The sequence below is a fragment of the Desmodus rotundus genome, chromosome 7, assembly GCF_022682495.2.
Source record: "Desmodus rotundus isolate HL8 chromosome 7, HLdesRot8A.1, whole genome shotgun sequence".
NCBI lineage: Eukaryota > Metazoa > Chordata > Mammalia > Chiroptera > Phyllostomidae > Desmodus > Desmodus rotundus.
The window spans coordinates 6,542,126-6,558,669 of record NC_071393.1 but is presented as its reverse complement, the minus strand read 5'-3'; the positions used below and the strand labels follow the sequence as shown (position 1 = coordinate 6,558,669).

The following is a 16,544-nucleotide window of genomic DNA, read 5'->3' as shown; positions in this document are numbered from 1 at the left end:
ACAGGGCACTGACGGAGCCTCTGCGTGGGTCCGGGGCTGTTTCGCCATCCCGGGTTTACAGAGGAGGGAAGTGACCGGAGCGGCGTTCGTAATGGCAGAGCAAGGCTAGCCTTGACTGAGCGCTCACCCTGTGCCAGGCCCCAAGTGTGGTAACTTCTGGTTCTCTTCAGCTCTCTCGGCACGGGGTGCTGTGCAGTTACTGCAGACTGAGCTCAGAGAGGTGCGGCCCTGGCCCCAGGTCACCCAGCAGCCTGGCTGCAGCCTGCACCTCAAGCCTTTGGCTCAGAAGCCGCCTCCCTGGTGCTTCACGCCCACCACTTCTCGGGGGGCCTTTGCCAGCACCTTCTCCCCACCTACCCCAGACCAGCCATGCTCTCGTCCCCTCTCCACTTGCCTCTCCTCAATGTTCTGCCTCCAGAACAAAACCCCATGAAGCGCTTTCTCTTGTCCTCCAACAGCCCCCCCGCCCGTGCCCACCCCCTTGCCTTTCTCTCTGCCCGCCTGTGCCTTCCACACAGGGCGCCAGTGCCAGCCAGGGACGGCAGCGAGACATGGGCTGGCATTCTGTCAAGGAATTAATTGAAAAATAAAATCATTAGATGGGAACTCCAGAAATGCAAAATGGTGGTTGGAGGGTGCGGGGGGGAGGGGGCAGGACTGGGGGGTTGTTGGGGGCCGGCTGAGCTTTTTGTCAAGTTAATTTCTCGGGTATGGATGTTGGGTGACATTCACTTGTTGTTTATCTCTGGGTGCAGCTGTAGTGCTGAAAGAAAACGCACAGCTTGTTTTGTTTATTTATTTTACACCTTTCTCTGGTTCTGCATTATGTTTGTTTGGTGAAAACCCACTGAGGCTTTTGATGTCAGGGAAGTGGGATCGCAGCAGCTGCTGCCTGCAAGCAGAAGCTCCGCGTGCAGGCAGGGCCCGCGGGCGGCGCTGGGCGGCATTCGGTGGGAATTCAGGGCCTGCTGTGTCCTCTGGGGGGGTGCATCTGGGGGCCCGACCTGAGCCAGCAACGCCAGGCCCACGAGAGCAGGAACCGCGTGCCGGCATGAGCCCGGATGCTCTTCTCGCTAGTCCTTGCCGTTGTCCCGGGAGATGGGCCCTGCCTTTGTCCCTAGTGAGCAGGCCCAGAGAGCAGCAGTGACTTGCCCAAGGTCACTGAGCCATGAAGTGGCAGAGCTGGGACCTCAGACTGCCTGGCGTCCAAGGCCGTGGAGTCAGCCAGTCAGCATCCTGCCCCCCACGCCTCTGCCCCACTGCAGTGGGTGCTCCTGCGCCTCCATCTTCTAACCTGGGGGGACGATGGGGCGCTGTGCCTCCTTTGGCCGCGATGTACTAGCCTTCTTCCTGTGGCAGCCCCCACCTGTTGGTTCGCGTCGGCCCAGTGGCAGTACCAGAGACAAAGACGCTGACCTCAGCACCACCGGTGGGCCCCCCCAGCAGCCCCATGAGGAGAGGTATAGATGGTGTCCCCACTTTGCGGGTTAGGGGAACGGAGACCCAGGGGCTGGGTCTGTGGTGGGGCTGTGGCGACAGGGCCAGCAGGAAGGAGGACTGCTCCCAGGGGTCAGCAGACAGTGGCCACAGAGGTGGGAGAGGTGGAGGACCCACCCCGCTTGCCCATTTTAAACATGAGGGTTGACTCTCAGACGGTGTGCGTGCTCTGCCTGAGGTCACACAACTTGGGAAGTGCCACAGCCAAGTGGGCCTCACTCTAAAGCCAGACATGGTGACCTCATGCCCTTTCACGGGGTCCTGTATGACCTCGGCTGTGTCCCCTGCCCGAGGCAGGGCCCCTCGAGAGATGCCACCTGCCACCACACAGGCAGCAGGTGTGGGTTGCAAATTGGATGTCCCAAGGCTGCCTCGAGTGAGCTGCGGGCCCTCGGGGTGCGCTGGCCTCTGCACCTCATCTTCCCACCTGGGAAGTGCGGTGTCGGCACCCCCACCCCCAGAAGGGCGGGCTTGTGGAACTCGGACGAGATGCTGCTTGTAAAGTGCCTGTCTTGTGTGTCGCCTGTTCTGGCGGTGTCCCCTCCCTCTGGGCCTCAGTTTCCCCAGCCAGAGGACATCTCAGGTGCCTCCCTGCTCTGCCACTCCTTTGTCTGACTGTTTGCAGGCATCAGCAGCTTTAATTTTAAAGAATCACTCACCCTGTAGCCATTTATTCTCATTCAACAGACGGTCGCAGAGCACCCACCTGTGCTGGGCCCTGGGACACGGCCGCCCATCAGACAGCCCTGCCCGCCCCCGCCGCCACTCCCGGTGTTTGTCACCAGGAGGGGGGTCAGTGACAGGCCCACGGGCCCTATTTTGCTGCCCATCCATTTCCCAGCTCCTATTACCTGCCCACAAATTCCATTTCCAGAGGCCATTGTGCACCTCCGGAGCCTGTGATTATCCAGAAACCAGGAGCACCAAGCGGGGGCAGGAAAGGAAGCAGGGTCTCCGTGGGGGCTCCATCCCACGCCCCTCCCTTCTCAGTGATGGGTACAGCTGCCAGGCCTCCAGGCTCCCGGGCAGAGGTGGGAGGCAGCCTCCTACACCTTCCTCACCCTTGCCTTGCCACCTCCCCACTTCCCACGCGATTCACTCATCTCCTCGTTTTGCATTGAGTTCTCACCACGGGCAGGGCAGTGTGCAAAGAGGGGACACAGAGAGGACAGGACAGCGTCCCACACAAAGCAATGCCTGCCGTGAGGAGCAGGGCAGAGGGTAGGGGTCCTCTTTTCGATGGCGGTCAGGGGACTCCTCTCTGAGGGCGACATGGCCGCTGGGGTTCGAGTGAGTCCGGGCCTGGGGCCTGCAGGCGGGGAGGTGTTGAGGTGGGAGCACATTGCACACATCTGGAGTGGGGGCAGCTCCAAGGGAGGCTGCCGGAGGGCTTTGGATTTCCCTCGTATGTTCTAGAAGGGTCCCTCGGGCTTCTGTGTAGAGAATTAGAATGGGCGGTGGTGAGGGCAAGGGCCGCAGCAGAGGGCTGGATGAGAGGGGGCCGGTAGCCGTGGAGATGAGAAAAGGGGTTGGTGTCCCAGGCAGTTTGGGAGGAATGACATAAAAAATGGACTTGAAAAGGCTGGATTATGTGCCCAGGACCACCTAGAAGAGACCCGAGATTCCCCATCACTGGGGCCAGCGCTGGGCTGGACTGCGCGGGCACCCAGGTGAGAGAGATGAGCCTGCAGGCAGCCCCCAGCCCAGTGGGGGTGATGCCTGCTCCTGGGAGACTTCACAGAGGAGGCGTTTGAACTGGGGAGGCAAGGGGATTGGAACTGCCTGTCCACAGCTGCCTCTGTTCGAGTCCAGGGCTGTCCATGAGGGAGGCTGGCTGTTACCGAGGGGTTGGACGTGCAGAGGGGGACGGAGCAGGCCAGCCCCGGGCCCAGCTGCCCCACTCCGTGTCCTTCCCAGATAGTCAGGACCAGCGCACCCTCTCCTGCCACCTTGTCTCTCCCTGGCCTTCTCTGGCCAGCAGCAGAGACTTTCAATGAAAAATGTGGCTGGGGTTCAAACTCTGGCTTCCTGCCTGTGACACGTAGTAGGTACTTAGTCAATAGCATTAGGGGCCCAGAGGGCAGGTATTTTGCTGAGCCCTCCGTGCCCTTTCATACCTTCCTACTGGGCGTCCACTTCCCCTTCCCCCTTGCCTCACAGAGAATTCCTCTGCATTCTTCAAAGCCCAACTCAAATCACTGGTCCTCGCTAAAGCCACCCTGGTTGTTCCTCCCTCCCTGCCTCCTCTGGAATCCTTGAGCAACCATTCACCCAGCATTTATTGATCACCTACTACACGCTAGCTGACCACTACAGGGTTAAGACTCAGTACCCCTATTTCCCAACCCTTGCCCTGGCAAGTCCGCCCACGCCAGGCAGGGATGCCTTAACCCCTGAGCTGCTGGAGGAGGCCTTCCTCCCTCTCTTTAGAAATGGGGTCCTTCCCTCTGTGGGAGGAGATGGGGAGGGGGTGGCCCCCAGAGCAGGAGTCCCTGGGCCCTAAGGCAGCAGCCTCCCATGGCAAAGCTGAGACTAACCCGCAGTCTCTCTCTCTTCTCTCATGGTTTCTCCCCGCTTCCCCCTGGCCTCCTTCTCCTTCCTACCTCCCCTTCAATGTTCTTTCTCCCCATTCTCATCTTATTGTTTCTGTGGCTCCTCTCTCTCACCGCATCCCATCTTCCTGTTCCTGTGTCTCCATTCTCCCGCTCCCTCCCCGTTCTGCTTGCCCCTCTCCCTCCCTCCCTCCCTCTCCGCCATCTCTCTCTTCCTGCCTCCAACCCTCTCGGCTGTTCTTTTCTCCTCTCTTGCCATCTGGGCTCCCACAGAGCCCCCGAAGAAAAAGCGGTCTGTGGTGTTGGACGAGATCCTGGAGCAGCTGGAAGACAGTGAAAACGACAGTGAGGAGCAAACCCTTCAGCTGCGAGCTGGCACCGAGAGGGTACGTGACTCCAGGGCCGTGAGGACGGGGGACAGCCGCTCTGGCTCCCGCGCTCCCTGCCACGTGGGCTGGGGGGCGGGGTGCAGCGTGCTCACTCGGCTGCGTGGAAGCGGCAGGCAGTCCCACCCTCCACGGTTCGAGGTCAGAGGGGATGATGGCCTCCGTCCGTGGCCGGCTGCCTGCTGCTTTCACAGAAGTTCTCCGACTCGCTCCTCCTCCCAGCAGGTCCCATCCTGCTGGTAGGAGGGTCAGGGCCCAGAGGGGTCCTGGCTTCGCTCCAGGGCCCCAGCACCTAGGAGTAAGAACCCAGCACTCCGCTGCCCCCCTGGGGGGCTGAAGGCAGCTCCTTGGAGTTAGGTTCCACTCCACCGGGATCTCTGACCCCACTACGCAACCTCCCTGGGCCCAGCCTCCTCCTCACTGTCTGGTTCCGGCCTCTCAAGGCGTCAGTGAGAGGGAATGCTGCGATGGTCCATGGAAAATGCCAGGCACAGGGCTGAGTGTATGAGACGGGCTCCAGAAGCTTCCATTCTCACCCTCCCCTCCAGGGATGCTGAGCTGGAGTCCCACCTGCGTCTGTCCAAGGGCCTGCTCACAGCTGGGGACTTGGCCTCGGTCCTGCCCCATCCTCATCACGGGACTGCAAGCCCTGGTGTCATCCCCCAGGTGTCCTCCGGCCCTGCTGACCAGAGCTGGGGAGGCCTCTGAGCTGCTGTGGAGCCCCCGCTCCGAGCCCAGGCACCAGCCCTGCTGGTTGAGCCCAGCTGTGCCCCTAACAGCAGGCACCCCCTGCTCGCAGGCTGGGGGTCCTGTGAAATGCATCCCGGTCCCCGGCCCTGGCGAGCAGTGTTCCCAGACCTGCTCCCAGCCTGGGGTGCCCACACACACACCGGCTCCAGCCCGGAGAGCGAACCTCACCCAAGGGAGGGCTTGTGCCCAGCACGCGCCAGGGAGCAGCAGGCCCGCGTGGCCTGGGTCTGAACCACAGCCCAGCTGTGCCCAGCTGTGTAACCTCAGACCCCCAAGGTCCCTTCTGCCCCTCAGCATCTTTTTCTCTAAAATGGGGGTGATGTACCTCCCTCAGAGATGGTGCTTGGACTCAATCGGTGCTCTCGGCCCTTGAGTTTACTCCTTATTGAGGCCTGTGGGGGGCTCCAAGTGAGAGAACCACCGGCCAGACCCTCGGGCTCCCAATGGTCGGGACAGAACCGGGAGGAGGCTGTGACAGAGGCAGGAGTGAGCAGGCTCCTAGGAGAGGCGAGGGGGCGCTCCAGGACCACGGGCTCAGCGGGGTCCCTTTCCCCTGCCAGGCCTGTGCACTCAGGTATTGGGGAACGGGGCTTGAGTGACAGGTTCGAAGCCAGGCTACTTCCAGAGCTGGGGCCAAACCTGGGTCCCTGGGCCATCCCCACCTGCTCTGACCCGGTAGGTCCTGTTTCCCAGGCTCCCCTGCCAACAGGCTTCCTGTCAGGCTTGGCCAGGGGAGCACCAGCGGGCACCTGGGGTCCAGGGTACCCCTGCCCTCTGTCCTGCGGGGCTTCTCCACTGAGGAGCCAGCCTTGGATTCTAGAAGCTGCTGCCTCATGGAGGCCATGCAGCCAGAGTGCTGTCACCCCCTGGCACCTGGCCCTCAGCTATTCCAGCTCCTCTGGAGCTTGTTCAGCTCCGAGTCCCCTCCGTGGAGCTACCTGACAGGGACAGTGAGGGCGTGGGGAGCCAGTGAGGCCTGCTTTCGGGGTGCCTGGAAGGAGGCCTGGAGGTGGCCTGGTGGTGGGACAGAGAAAGTGGAGTTGGGAGATAGGAGTGCAGTTAGCTCGTGTGTGTGGGTCTCCGGAGGCTGAGCAAGGGGAACTGGGGGCGCCCATAGCTTGGCGGTCTGTGCGGTGAGCCCAGGGCGCGGGGCCCAAGGAGCCCTGAAGGGTGGGAGGGGTTCGGAATGTGGGGCCAGGCTCCAGGAAGGAGCACAGGCCGCCTGCAGGAGGGGCCGGTGGTCAGGCAGGAGGACAGAGGTGAGGGACAGGGAGGTGCGTTTCTTGGGGAGAGCTAGGCGGGAATCTCAGCTCCCTACCCACTGCCCGGGTGACCTGCAGCCGGGGGCTCAGCATCTCCTGCCTTGATTTCCCTGTCTTTAAAATGGCCACAAGAAGTCTTGCCTCCTAGGACTATCTTTAAGATTAAATAAAAGATCATGGAGGGAAAGCACTGAGCAGGCTGCTGTTTCGTGCCTAGTGAACACTAAGAAAACGACACCATCGTCGTCGTTAGTATTATTAGTTAACAGAGGATAGCTGTTGGGGCTGCCCCCAGTGAGTGCCCAAGGAAGTCGGACCCCAGCTCAGGTCCATTCGGCCTGCGGGGCCACATCAGGGCACAGGCAGCACAGGGAGCCACCGGGAGGGGGTTGTGGTGGGAAGGAAGGAGTCCGTGTACCCAGGAAGATGGCCTGGGGTTGGCGGAGGGGGCGGCACCCTCTGGCCACCAGCCCCAGAGCAGGCTGAGCAAGCACATGATTCACCCGGTTCGTCCTTGCGCAGAGCCGAGGCCAGGCCCCAGGTGGGCCAGTGGTTGCTGTGTTTGTTTCCAACTCCTTCCGTCCAGGACCCCTCAGGCAGTGTACCTGAAAGTCAGGGCTTCTGGGTACTCGTCAGCATCCCACCAGCAAAGGTCTAGGCTGTGGGGTGATGCCTGGGCGTGCAGGGGAGGCCTGCCTCCTTCCTCCTGGGAAACGCAAGCTGGCTTCCTCTGGCCGGCTTGCACACAGGGCAGGGGCTGAAGCAAAGGTACCTCGTGGCTTTTCAGAAAGGCGAGGCTGAAAGGGCACAGGCCCGAGGCAGAGGCCGGCAGAGCCAAGTGCTAATCCTCACCCCCTCTATTCATCCACCCACCCACCCAGCCATCCATTAGTCAGGCATGTAGTTGGTGCCCTGGGGGAGGGCACTGTTGGGTGCCTGGGAAACCAGGGCAGAGACGCTGGGGCCACCCGCAGGTCCGTCTCCAGACGGGGAGACCCGCACGCCAGGCGGAAGACAACTTCCAGTGGCCTCAGCCCAAGGGTGTTCCCTCCTTTCCTTTCCCCGCCACCTCGGGCCTTTTTGTCTTCTGTGGCCTGGCCGCCCTCTCAGCACCCGCCTGTGCTCCGCAGCGTCTAGGAAAGGATTAGTGCAAGCCGAGCATGCAGGCTTTGGTGAACAGAGCCGAGTTTGGTTTCAACATCTAATTCAATTTGTTCTGCCGAGATTGAAATATGAAATGGTTGCCAGTCAAACGTTCAAAGGACGGTGAACGCCTGCTGAAATTTAAATTTTAATGAAAATGACTTTAACCCTTTGGTGCACCTCGCAGGAAAGGAACACTCTCCAGTCCCGCAGAACCGCCTCTCAGGTTCTCCCCTCCACCCACTGCTCTTCCGCTCAGCTTCACTAGTAATACGTAGTCATTTTTTCCAGCACCAGTAGTACTGAAAGACTAAGGGATACTTGCTTAATAACAACTTCTCCCGTATTGCCCCAGCCGTGGAAGCAGACACCTCCCACTCTAGGTGACTTGGACAAGCCCTGTGCAGACAAGCCCGGGACCCCGCTAGGTGCCCTTGGCACACCTGAGCTCCTCCTTGGCCCCTGTCCCAGCTGGGAGTGTCCGTCTGTGTTGTGGCTTCACGTCTGTCCTCCCTCTGGACTGTAGACCCCAGGAGAGCAGAGGCTCGTACACCGCTCCCCCCCACCCTGCGCCCCTGGTGGGAAGGCGGTGCTTGGCAGGGCTGGAGGAGGGGTGAGCGCCCCACCCCATCCTCCCAGAAGCTGTAGGGGGTGATGCGGTAATATAGAGGTGGAGGCTCCGAGAGGCAGGTGACACTCTCCAGGTGACACCACACAAAGGGCTGGCACGTCGCAGGGACCCCGAGGTCCCGTCCTCCAGCTCTCCTGTTGCCAGGGCAGCACATGCAGAAGAGCCTGGCCCTGTGCTGGCAGCTACTTAGTATCGTCAAGTGCTGTCAACCTCTGGGTGAGTGTTACGGATGAGTATGGTGTGGCCCTGGCATCCTGGGGCGCCAGGGTGAGGAGTGAGGATGGTGGAGTGGCCCTGCGACTCCCCTGAGGACACTCAGCTCCCAGGGGCTGAGCCCTTGGCCTAGTCCTTGGGGACTCGCAGAGCCAGGGAGCCCTAGGAGCACATAAGACACCTCAGTGCGTGCGTGCGTGCATCCAGCAGACGTTGGCTGAGCATGCCCTGCACCAAGCCCAGCCCTGGGTGCTAGGGAGACAGACAGCACACGTTACCTCCTCTGGTGTTGCTGAGGCTGCGTTCTACTCCGGCAGCCCAGTGGGGCTGACAGAAGGCCCCCTGAGGAGCTGGCGTGTGAGCAGAGCTGGGCCAAAGGCACTGTGGGAGATCATCTGCTTTTCTTCAGGAGACCTAAGAAGCAACGTGGGGAACTGAGTCCTGTATAGGCAGAGCCGGGAAGTCTAGCTTGAAGCTCACAAGATTCCAGTTCATTTTGAAGCCACTTCTAGATGGTTCCAAACTCTTTTGGCCACAGGACCCATTTCTCCAAACCAAAGTCTCATGCAGAACCCCACATAGACCATAGATAAAGCAGAACTGCTGTGTTCCAAGTCAGGATCCAAGGACCAGCCCCCACACCTTCATCCTCCCCCTGAGCCGCTGAGAGCTTTGAGTACCACTGAGCTAAAGGCGCCTCACAAAGCGCGGATGATTTTCTGCAGCCCGCAGACAAACTGGTTTTAATTTTTAGTTTATGAGTTTACTTTCACGTGAATGTTACAAATACACAGCTCATCAAACCTGTGATTTTGCCAGGCTCTAAGAAGGAGGCACAGATTTCAGTGAAGTGGTACAAAGAAAACTATTAAGAACATAAAGCTAATAAGTGGTAAAGAAAGTGCTTGAGTGGTCTAAACCAGGGGTTGGCAAACTGGCTTGTGGGCCAGATCCAGCTGCTGCCTGTGTGTATAAATAAAGTTTTATTAGCACACAACCACGCCCCTTGGGTTACATCTCTTTCAGGGCTGCCTACCCGCCGCATAAACAGAGTTGAGTGGTTGTGGCAAGAGGCTGTCCGGCCTGCAGAGCCTGGAATAGTTACCAGCTGGCCGTCCACATCAAGTTTGCTGTGGGACCTGAAGTCAGCCCCTCTGATTTCACAGCTCAGACATCAGACCAGAGAGGCCAGCGGCTTCTACAAGGTCACACTGTGCAGAACTCCCCGTCCTGTGCTCTTCCCACTCCGGCCCTGGAGCCAGCCCTTTGTCCCCTGCTGTGAACTGAGCACCAGCAGTCCAACTCCCTGGGGATGTGAGGGTTGTGTGGGTACACTGTGAGGCTGTACCAGCATTCTCTGTTGTTACCCCATTCCCCCAACATCAGGGAGTGTCCCCCGCACCCACGGGAGGCTTTCGCCATCACCCGCCACCCAGGAGGCCACAGTGCTCCAGCGCTGGCCCAGAGCTCTGGGGCTGCGGCTCAGCGGCAGAATTAAAGGGGCCCTGCAATCCAATTAGAGCGTTGCCAGAAGCCAGGGCTGTGTCCCCTCCAGCTCCCTTAATAAACCCCACTTTGCCTTAATTGCGGCTTTCATGAAAATGACCCACTGGGGCCCAGCGCCCGTCCTTGGATGCAGGCCAGCAGCCAGCACTTTCCGTTGTGCGCATTTCTGGGTGGCAGCTGCTCCGGTCCCCCCTGGGAACCTCCGGGAGCTCTCCCTTCTCCTGGTCCCCAAAAGGTTCCAGGCGATGCCGCTGCCACCTCCTGTGGCTGCAAGTCACCCTGCAGGCTGCAGAGCGCTCGGTTGAGTCTCAGGTGAGTCACAAGGCGGACACTGTCGCCCTCACTGCACAGGTGGGGTAGCAGCCTGGAGCCGTGAAGTGAGCTCCAAGGCCGTGAAGGTGCTGGAAGAGGCCAGGCCCCTTCCCTGTGGCAGGTTCCGGTCATGGTTCCCAATTGTCCCCAGAGCAGCCGAGACAGGGGCTGAGGGGGTTGGATCCAGAGCCCGTGATCCCCCTCCCCTTCTGATACTTCTGCTCGTGGGCTTGAGATCCAGCTTCTTCCCCTGGCACTCAGCTGACGAACAGCAGCCGGCCCCAAAGCCGGGGCCAGCTGGCCGGGGTGGCCTTGCAGAGGCAGAGCTTTGGTTAGAGTGTGCTTCCGCCCCTGGGACAGGCCCACCCATCAGCGGATTAGATGAGGAGGCTGACACCTCGGGACTGTGGGAAGGCAGGCAGGCAGGGATGCAGCTCCCTCTGAGCCACTTCCTCACGGGGCCCGGGACGGCTCCCTGCCACACCTGGAAGGCCCTGCACAGCCTCGTGTCCCCTCAGTCCACAGCCCTGTGGCCAAAAGTCACATGGTTAAACCTGCCTTAGAGAGATGCTGGGGACAGTGTCCCTCCCTCCTGGGAGCCTGTCTGCCCCACAAACGGAGGTCCCCATCCCCGTGGGGTCAGGCTGCGAGCAGGGTCTTAGGGAGACGGGGTCACTTTCTAGGTCTATGTGACTATACCCGATTTCTGCCTTTTGAACCGAATTGGAACTGGAGGCCCGTGAGCACCACTCAAAGGCCCACATGTACGGTGCTTTCAGATTCTTAGCCCACAAAGAGTTTAAGGTCCACTGTCCCAGGCCCAAGCCGTAGTTGTCCGTGGAAATCCCAGAGAGACACAGGGGTCTTGGTGCCTTCACAGGAAGACATGTTTGCTACCTGCCTGTTGGCCAAAGCAGGTCTGGTGGCAGAGCCCACATTCGGCACGGGAGGGACCCCCCAGGAGGTGTGGGGTGGGAGGGGTGAAGAATGGGTCCCACACACACGGGAGCACCTACTAAGCGTTCACGGGAGCCCAGGTCATCCGTAGAGAAACAGGACATTCAGAAACTCTGCTGACTTAACGAGGGAAATTCTAGCCAGGCAGGTGGCCCCAGGTGGCCCTCGTTGAGTCCCCAGGTGTGAATGGGCCATCAGTTAACTCCCTCCCGCCAGCAGGTTCTGTGCTCTGTTCCCCTGCCCCCTTTAAAAGGCTCCCAGGGTTCTCCCACAGCTGGACCCGTTCGTGTGGGTTCCGGAGGCTCCGTCTGCTCAAACCCCGTTTTCACTGGGAAATGCCAGGCTTTAGAAACCAGAGGTTGGGGTTTAGCCGAGTTCCTCTGCAGTTGGTTTCCTCTCCAATCCTAGAGCCTTTCCTGCTCCCGGCTGGGGTGCTCTCATTTCTGGCAGCAGGGGGGAGGCTAAAAAGTAACTTCTCTTTCTGTTTCTAAAAACCCAAACTTGAACTTTCTGGTGTCTGAAAAGCTGCCCCTATTTCTCCACCTCCCTCCTGTTCAGCAGGTAGGAGATCCGCCTAGAAGAATATGCTCATTTCCACCCCACTCAGCAAAGCAGCTCTCAGAGCCCGTCGGGGGTGGGGGGCACACTCAGTGTTTTCTCCGAGTTGACTGGCAGCTGATTACTTCTGCATCTTGTCTGGGAGTCTCAGCTTCTGGAGCAAAAGCCACTGGACCCTCAAGGCAGGGTACTTTCTAGAAACCCGAGTTCTTGGGGGGAAGAGTTGAAGCTCTGCCCTTTCGCCCAGAAGCACAGGTTCGAATCTTCACCTGCTTCCTCTGAAGATGGAGACTAGACCGTCCCTCCCCGGGGGTGGGTTATGGGACCCAGGCACTGGCTGGTGAGCCAGGGTGGAGGGTTGCCCCCAGCACCCGGGGAAGGACTCACCCACCCAGCCTGGGAAGCCCAGCTGGCCCCTGCCTGTCCCGGCCACCACAGAGGGTGGACCGCTGTCAGCCAGGGGCGGCCCCCAGGGGGCTGTGACCTGGCCGGGGGCTCCGCTGCACGTCCCGGCTGCTCAGGGCCCCTCATCCTCGCAGCGGCCTCCTCCCCGAGGCAGGAGTCACGTGGCAGCAGAGTGAGGTTTCAGATGCATCCACTCATGAATATCAATCAGGCCTGGTAATTCACAGTAAGTGGGATCCAGACTGACTAATAATCAAGGCTTTCACCCCAAACCGGGTCCGAGGACGGAGAACGGCAGTGGTGTGCAGCGGCGGGCAGGTGTGGGCACGATGTGACCGGAATTGGCAAACCCGACAGCTGAGCCGCAGATGGCAGAGTGGTCCTGAGGGGCTGCCAGACAGCCTGGGGAGCAGGGGTCCACTCACAGGCAGCAGGGGGCGGGGGAGCTGGGAGCGGGCTCAGGGCCATGGGACCCATACGGGTTCCCCTCCACCCTCTTTCTCTCTGGGTTCTTCTGACCATGGATGTGGGGGCCAGCTAGATACCCCAGGAAAGATGGGTTACCTGGGGCAGACCCTTATCCCCAAGCAAGGAAGGCCTGGTCCTGAGGGTCAAGGGTGGAGGCCAGGCCCGTTCTGAGCACTTCCCATGGTGCTGAGCACGCGTTCTCCCTGGGGTCAGGGTACCTGAATTAGGGGCAGCTGGGTGGGAACACGCCAGGCTGCTGGGCTGACGTCCCAGCTCTACGCCCTGCGAGCTCTGACTTTGGGACCAGGTCACCTGGCCTTTCTGTGCCTCAGTCTCCTTTTGCATAAAATGGGGGTGATAGGAACACCCACAGAAGGCTCACCGAGCAGACCGGGGGCAGGTGATTGCCAAGCCATGTGACTCGGGCCAGACACATGTCTGTGCCCTGGCCCCACCTGGAGGATACGAAGCCCCAGGCACACCATGGGCCTTGGGCGAGGGCCACCTCCCTCCTTCCCTTGGCCTCCCCCATTCTAGTCTTGGTTCATCCCCTGTCCTGGCAAGCAGCCATCGTCATCACTTCCTCACCGTGGATTAACCCCTCTAATAATTCTTCATCGCCCCTCGAGATGGCCGTCATTATCGCCATCCTCGTCTCCCGCGAGAAAGCAGAAACTCGGGGAGGTCAGGTGCCCAGCCCAAAGTCACACCACTCTGGGATTAGAACCAGCAGCCTGCGGTCTGTGCTGCCCACACCCCACACTGCAGCGCTCGGCCTGCCTGGTCTGCCTCTGCCTTCGTCTTTGAAACGTGGAGACACAGCCCTGCCCCTTGAGGAAGCATCTCGAGGCTCTGAGACATCCCTCGGGCTCGGGCTCGGGCCTGCTGCGTGAGAGCCTGTCCAGCCCTGCAGGTGCCTCTGATGGGTTTTCAGGGCGGGGCTGAGTCCTAATGACTCCACCATCTTTCTCTGAGAGCCTAATTCTTGGCCCTCGGAATTCAATGACAAAGTCAAGTCCAATGATCAGTTACTGAGGCTTCACTGTAGTCCTATGACCCGTGGACACTGCTGTTTCCCTGCATTTTGCATTTGAGGAAACAGGCTCTGGGCCAGACTTCAGAGGCCTCCCCAGAATCCCCCAGCTCAGCAGAGGCTGGCGTGGTGGTCCTGCCGGGTCCGGACTTTCAACCGCAAGCCCCAGTCCACCCGCCAAGGCCCGTGACAGCAGGGCACTTCCTAGAACCTCCCTCTGGCTGGGCCCCGGGGTCCGTGGGAAAGAAGGCAGACAGCCCTGGCCCTAGAGGGGAGCAGACTGAGACCGCTGAGGTGGGGGTGCGCCCTGGGAGCCCAGCGGAGTCTCCCAGCTCAGATGGGGTGAGGGTGTGTGGGTGGTCATGGGTGCGGAAGGGCGGGAGCCCAGACACGTGGCTCTGCGGCATCTGCAGCTGAGCCTGCAGGAGGCTCGGTGCCCAGCACAGCCGCCCTCTACTGGTGCAGACGGCAGCCAGGGCGTGCAGTCCGTGTCCACACTGGCACGGTTCCTGGTGTGGGGCAGGCAGCACACAGGTGGTGTAACAGCCACAGCCTCTGGGGCCCGGGGAGGTGAGGAAGGCGTCTGCCTTCGTCACAAACAAGGCTGTGCCCGTCCGCGACGTACGTGATATCCCGTCAGGCAGAGAGGAAGGGCTGGAAGACAGAGCTAGTAGAGGGGCCACCTGCTGAGGACACAGCAGTCACGCCCTTGTGAGGACGAACTGAGGTGCGGCCGGCCAGGCACTTGAGCGCAGCACCTGCACCTAGTAAGTGCTTAGTGAACACGCTGGGACGGTGACTGTCTCCGTGCTGTGCATTCCTGTTCACAGTCCCATCGATTCTGAAGCAGATGCCAGGTCAGCTCCAGATTCCCCAGCCTGAACTGCAGAGGCAGGCAATATTCACGAGGGGCCCTGGGGAATAGAGGAGCCAACTCGCAGCTGCTGCTAATTTTTATTTGCATCTCAAGTGGGTGCCATGGGCGCTTGCCTCCGGTCCTCTGTCTCCCGTCCGTCCAAGGGCTCCCAGTCCCCTCTGCCCGCCCGTGGGATGGTAAGGCTTGGCCATCAGAGCTCGGGAGGCCCAGCCCCACCTCCCAGGAGACGCTGGGTAGTTTCTCATTTCTCCCTTGAGCAGCTTCACAGCCGAGTCCAACCTGCGGCGGGGGCTCGCTGGGGTGGAGGCCCAGCCCCAGGGAAGGAGGCGAGTGAGGGAATAAATGCCCCCAATGCTGGGCGCTGCCCCACCCACAGCAAACGTGAAACAACCAGGAGGTGCTCCAGGAAGAACGTGATGTACAGAGGCCGCCCTGGCCCCTCCCCGAACCCAGCCAGAGTAGTCACTAACTACATGAACGTTTCCAGCACAGAGAGTCCACTTTGCAGCAAACGGTGCAAAGGGACCCTGGTCCAGCTTCTTATCTTTTAAAGCAGAGGCTTGCCCCCTAAACCCAGGAGAGGTTTAACCACAGGGTTCTTCTGTGTGGGTTACTCAAGGGGCCAGCCGGAGTCAGGTCCTGTCTCGGGCATCGGCTGCTGTGTTAGAGTTAGCGATGCTCCTGCTGAGAACCTCCCCTGAGCCTGATTGTTATTAATAATGCTTGTCTGTAGCCACATGAGAGGGGCTCGTCTGCCCATTTTCCAGATGCAGCACCTGAGGCTCAGAGACGTACTGGCTTGCCCAGGGCTACACAGCTCAGAAACGGCAGAGTCAGGCGCCAGGGCCCGGGGTCTGTCTGACTCCAAAGCCAGTGCCCGTTCCAGGAAATAACCCTGATGGTGGGAGCAGTGAGGAGAAGAAAGGCCCCTCTACACGCACCCCTCATACGGGAACCCATCTCCTGCCTGGGCTCCAGGCAGCGCCAGACAGTATCCCTCGTCCTTCTGTGGCTCGCTTCCCATCAGCATGAGCAGCTGGAATGAGATCCTCTCACCCAGGGCGGCCAGGCCCACAGGCAGGTCCAGGCACCGCATGCGGGCATCTCCAGGTGCTGTCTCTCCCCATCAGTGTCTTGAGAGCAGATCTGACCAGGGGTCGTCCGGATGGTGCTGTGCTGAGTCCGGCTTCATGGGGCCAAGACCCGCCGTATCTCCACCGTTGTCCCACAACCTCCAATCTCGTGATCGGTCTCAGAATCCTCCAAGCCGACCCTCAGGGCTCTGCCTGCAGGCCCCTCTGTTGAGTACACCCTGCCTCTTGTCTCCAGGCCTCTGCCCAGGTGTGGGCTGCCGGGTGCACTCTGCCCCTTGTTTTCACCAGGCCTCTGCTCAGGTGTGGGTTCACCCAGGAGGCCTCCCTTCCACCGTCTTCAAAGTCGATTCTCATTTTCTTCTTAGCAGTTGCCACCTTCTGACATGCTTTCTGTTTGTTTGTTTATTGGTCCTTCCTCCTCCCTCCTCCCTCCCCCAATTAGAATGTTCCACGAAGGCAGGTGTATTACCTTGGTCGGTGTTGAGCCCTCAGAGCCCAGAACAGTGTCTGGGGCAAAGGCATGCAGGTACTGAGTGAAGGAACCTGTTAGGAAGTTAGAGAGCGGGTTCTCCATCCTACGGTCAGAACAGCCCTGTCAGCGAGTCTACCCTGACTTCGCAGGGGAGACGGCGGTGGCCCGGGACTAGGTATCGAGGCCAGGAAACCAAGTCCTCTGCATCAACGCCCCATTGCACCCTGCTTTGGTGGCGGGCCACAGGAAACTTTCTCCTCCGAGAAGGAGGGACAGTGCCGCTTGGCAAGCCGCTGCTTTCCTGAAAGAATAAAGTCAAACAAGAAGTGGGAAACTTGGGTTTGCCCGCACGGCTCGAAGCCCCAGGCAGGGCCCAGCCGCGCTCTGGGCCGGAGTGGAGAGGCCGGGGTCTTGGGGTTTGCTGGCAG

General features: G+C 60.3%; 1 protein-coding gene across 3 annotated transcripts in view; it reads left to right on the top strand.

Annotated features, from left to right (window-relative positions):
* The window catches only part of RBM19 (RNA binding motif protein 19), a 116,944-nt gene that overhangs the window by 95,518 nt on the left and 4,882 nt on the right, over window positions 1-16,544 (top strand). Inside the window, exons 24-25 of one of the 3 annotated variants that reach the window (XM_024566789.4) lie at window positions 4,323-4,435; window positions 9,461-10,023. In XM_024566789.4, coding sequence (XP_024422557.2) covers window positions 4,323-4,435; window positions 9,461-9,481 — 134 coding nt within the window. In that variant the 3' untranslated portion in view covers window positions 9,482-10,023. Of the gene's footprint in view, window positions 1-4,322; window positions 4,436-4,983; window positions 9,419-9,460; window positions 10,024-16,544 lie in introns of those variants that run through there. The other 2 variants (XM_024566793.4, XM_024566792.4) reach the window with 2 other exon arrangements.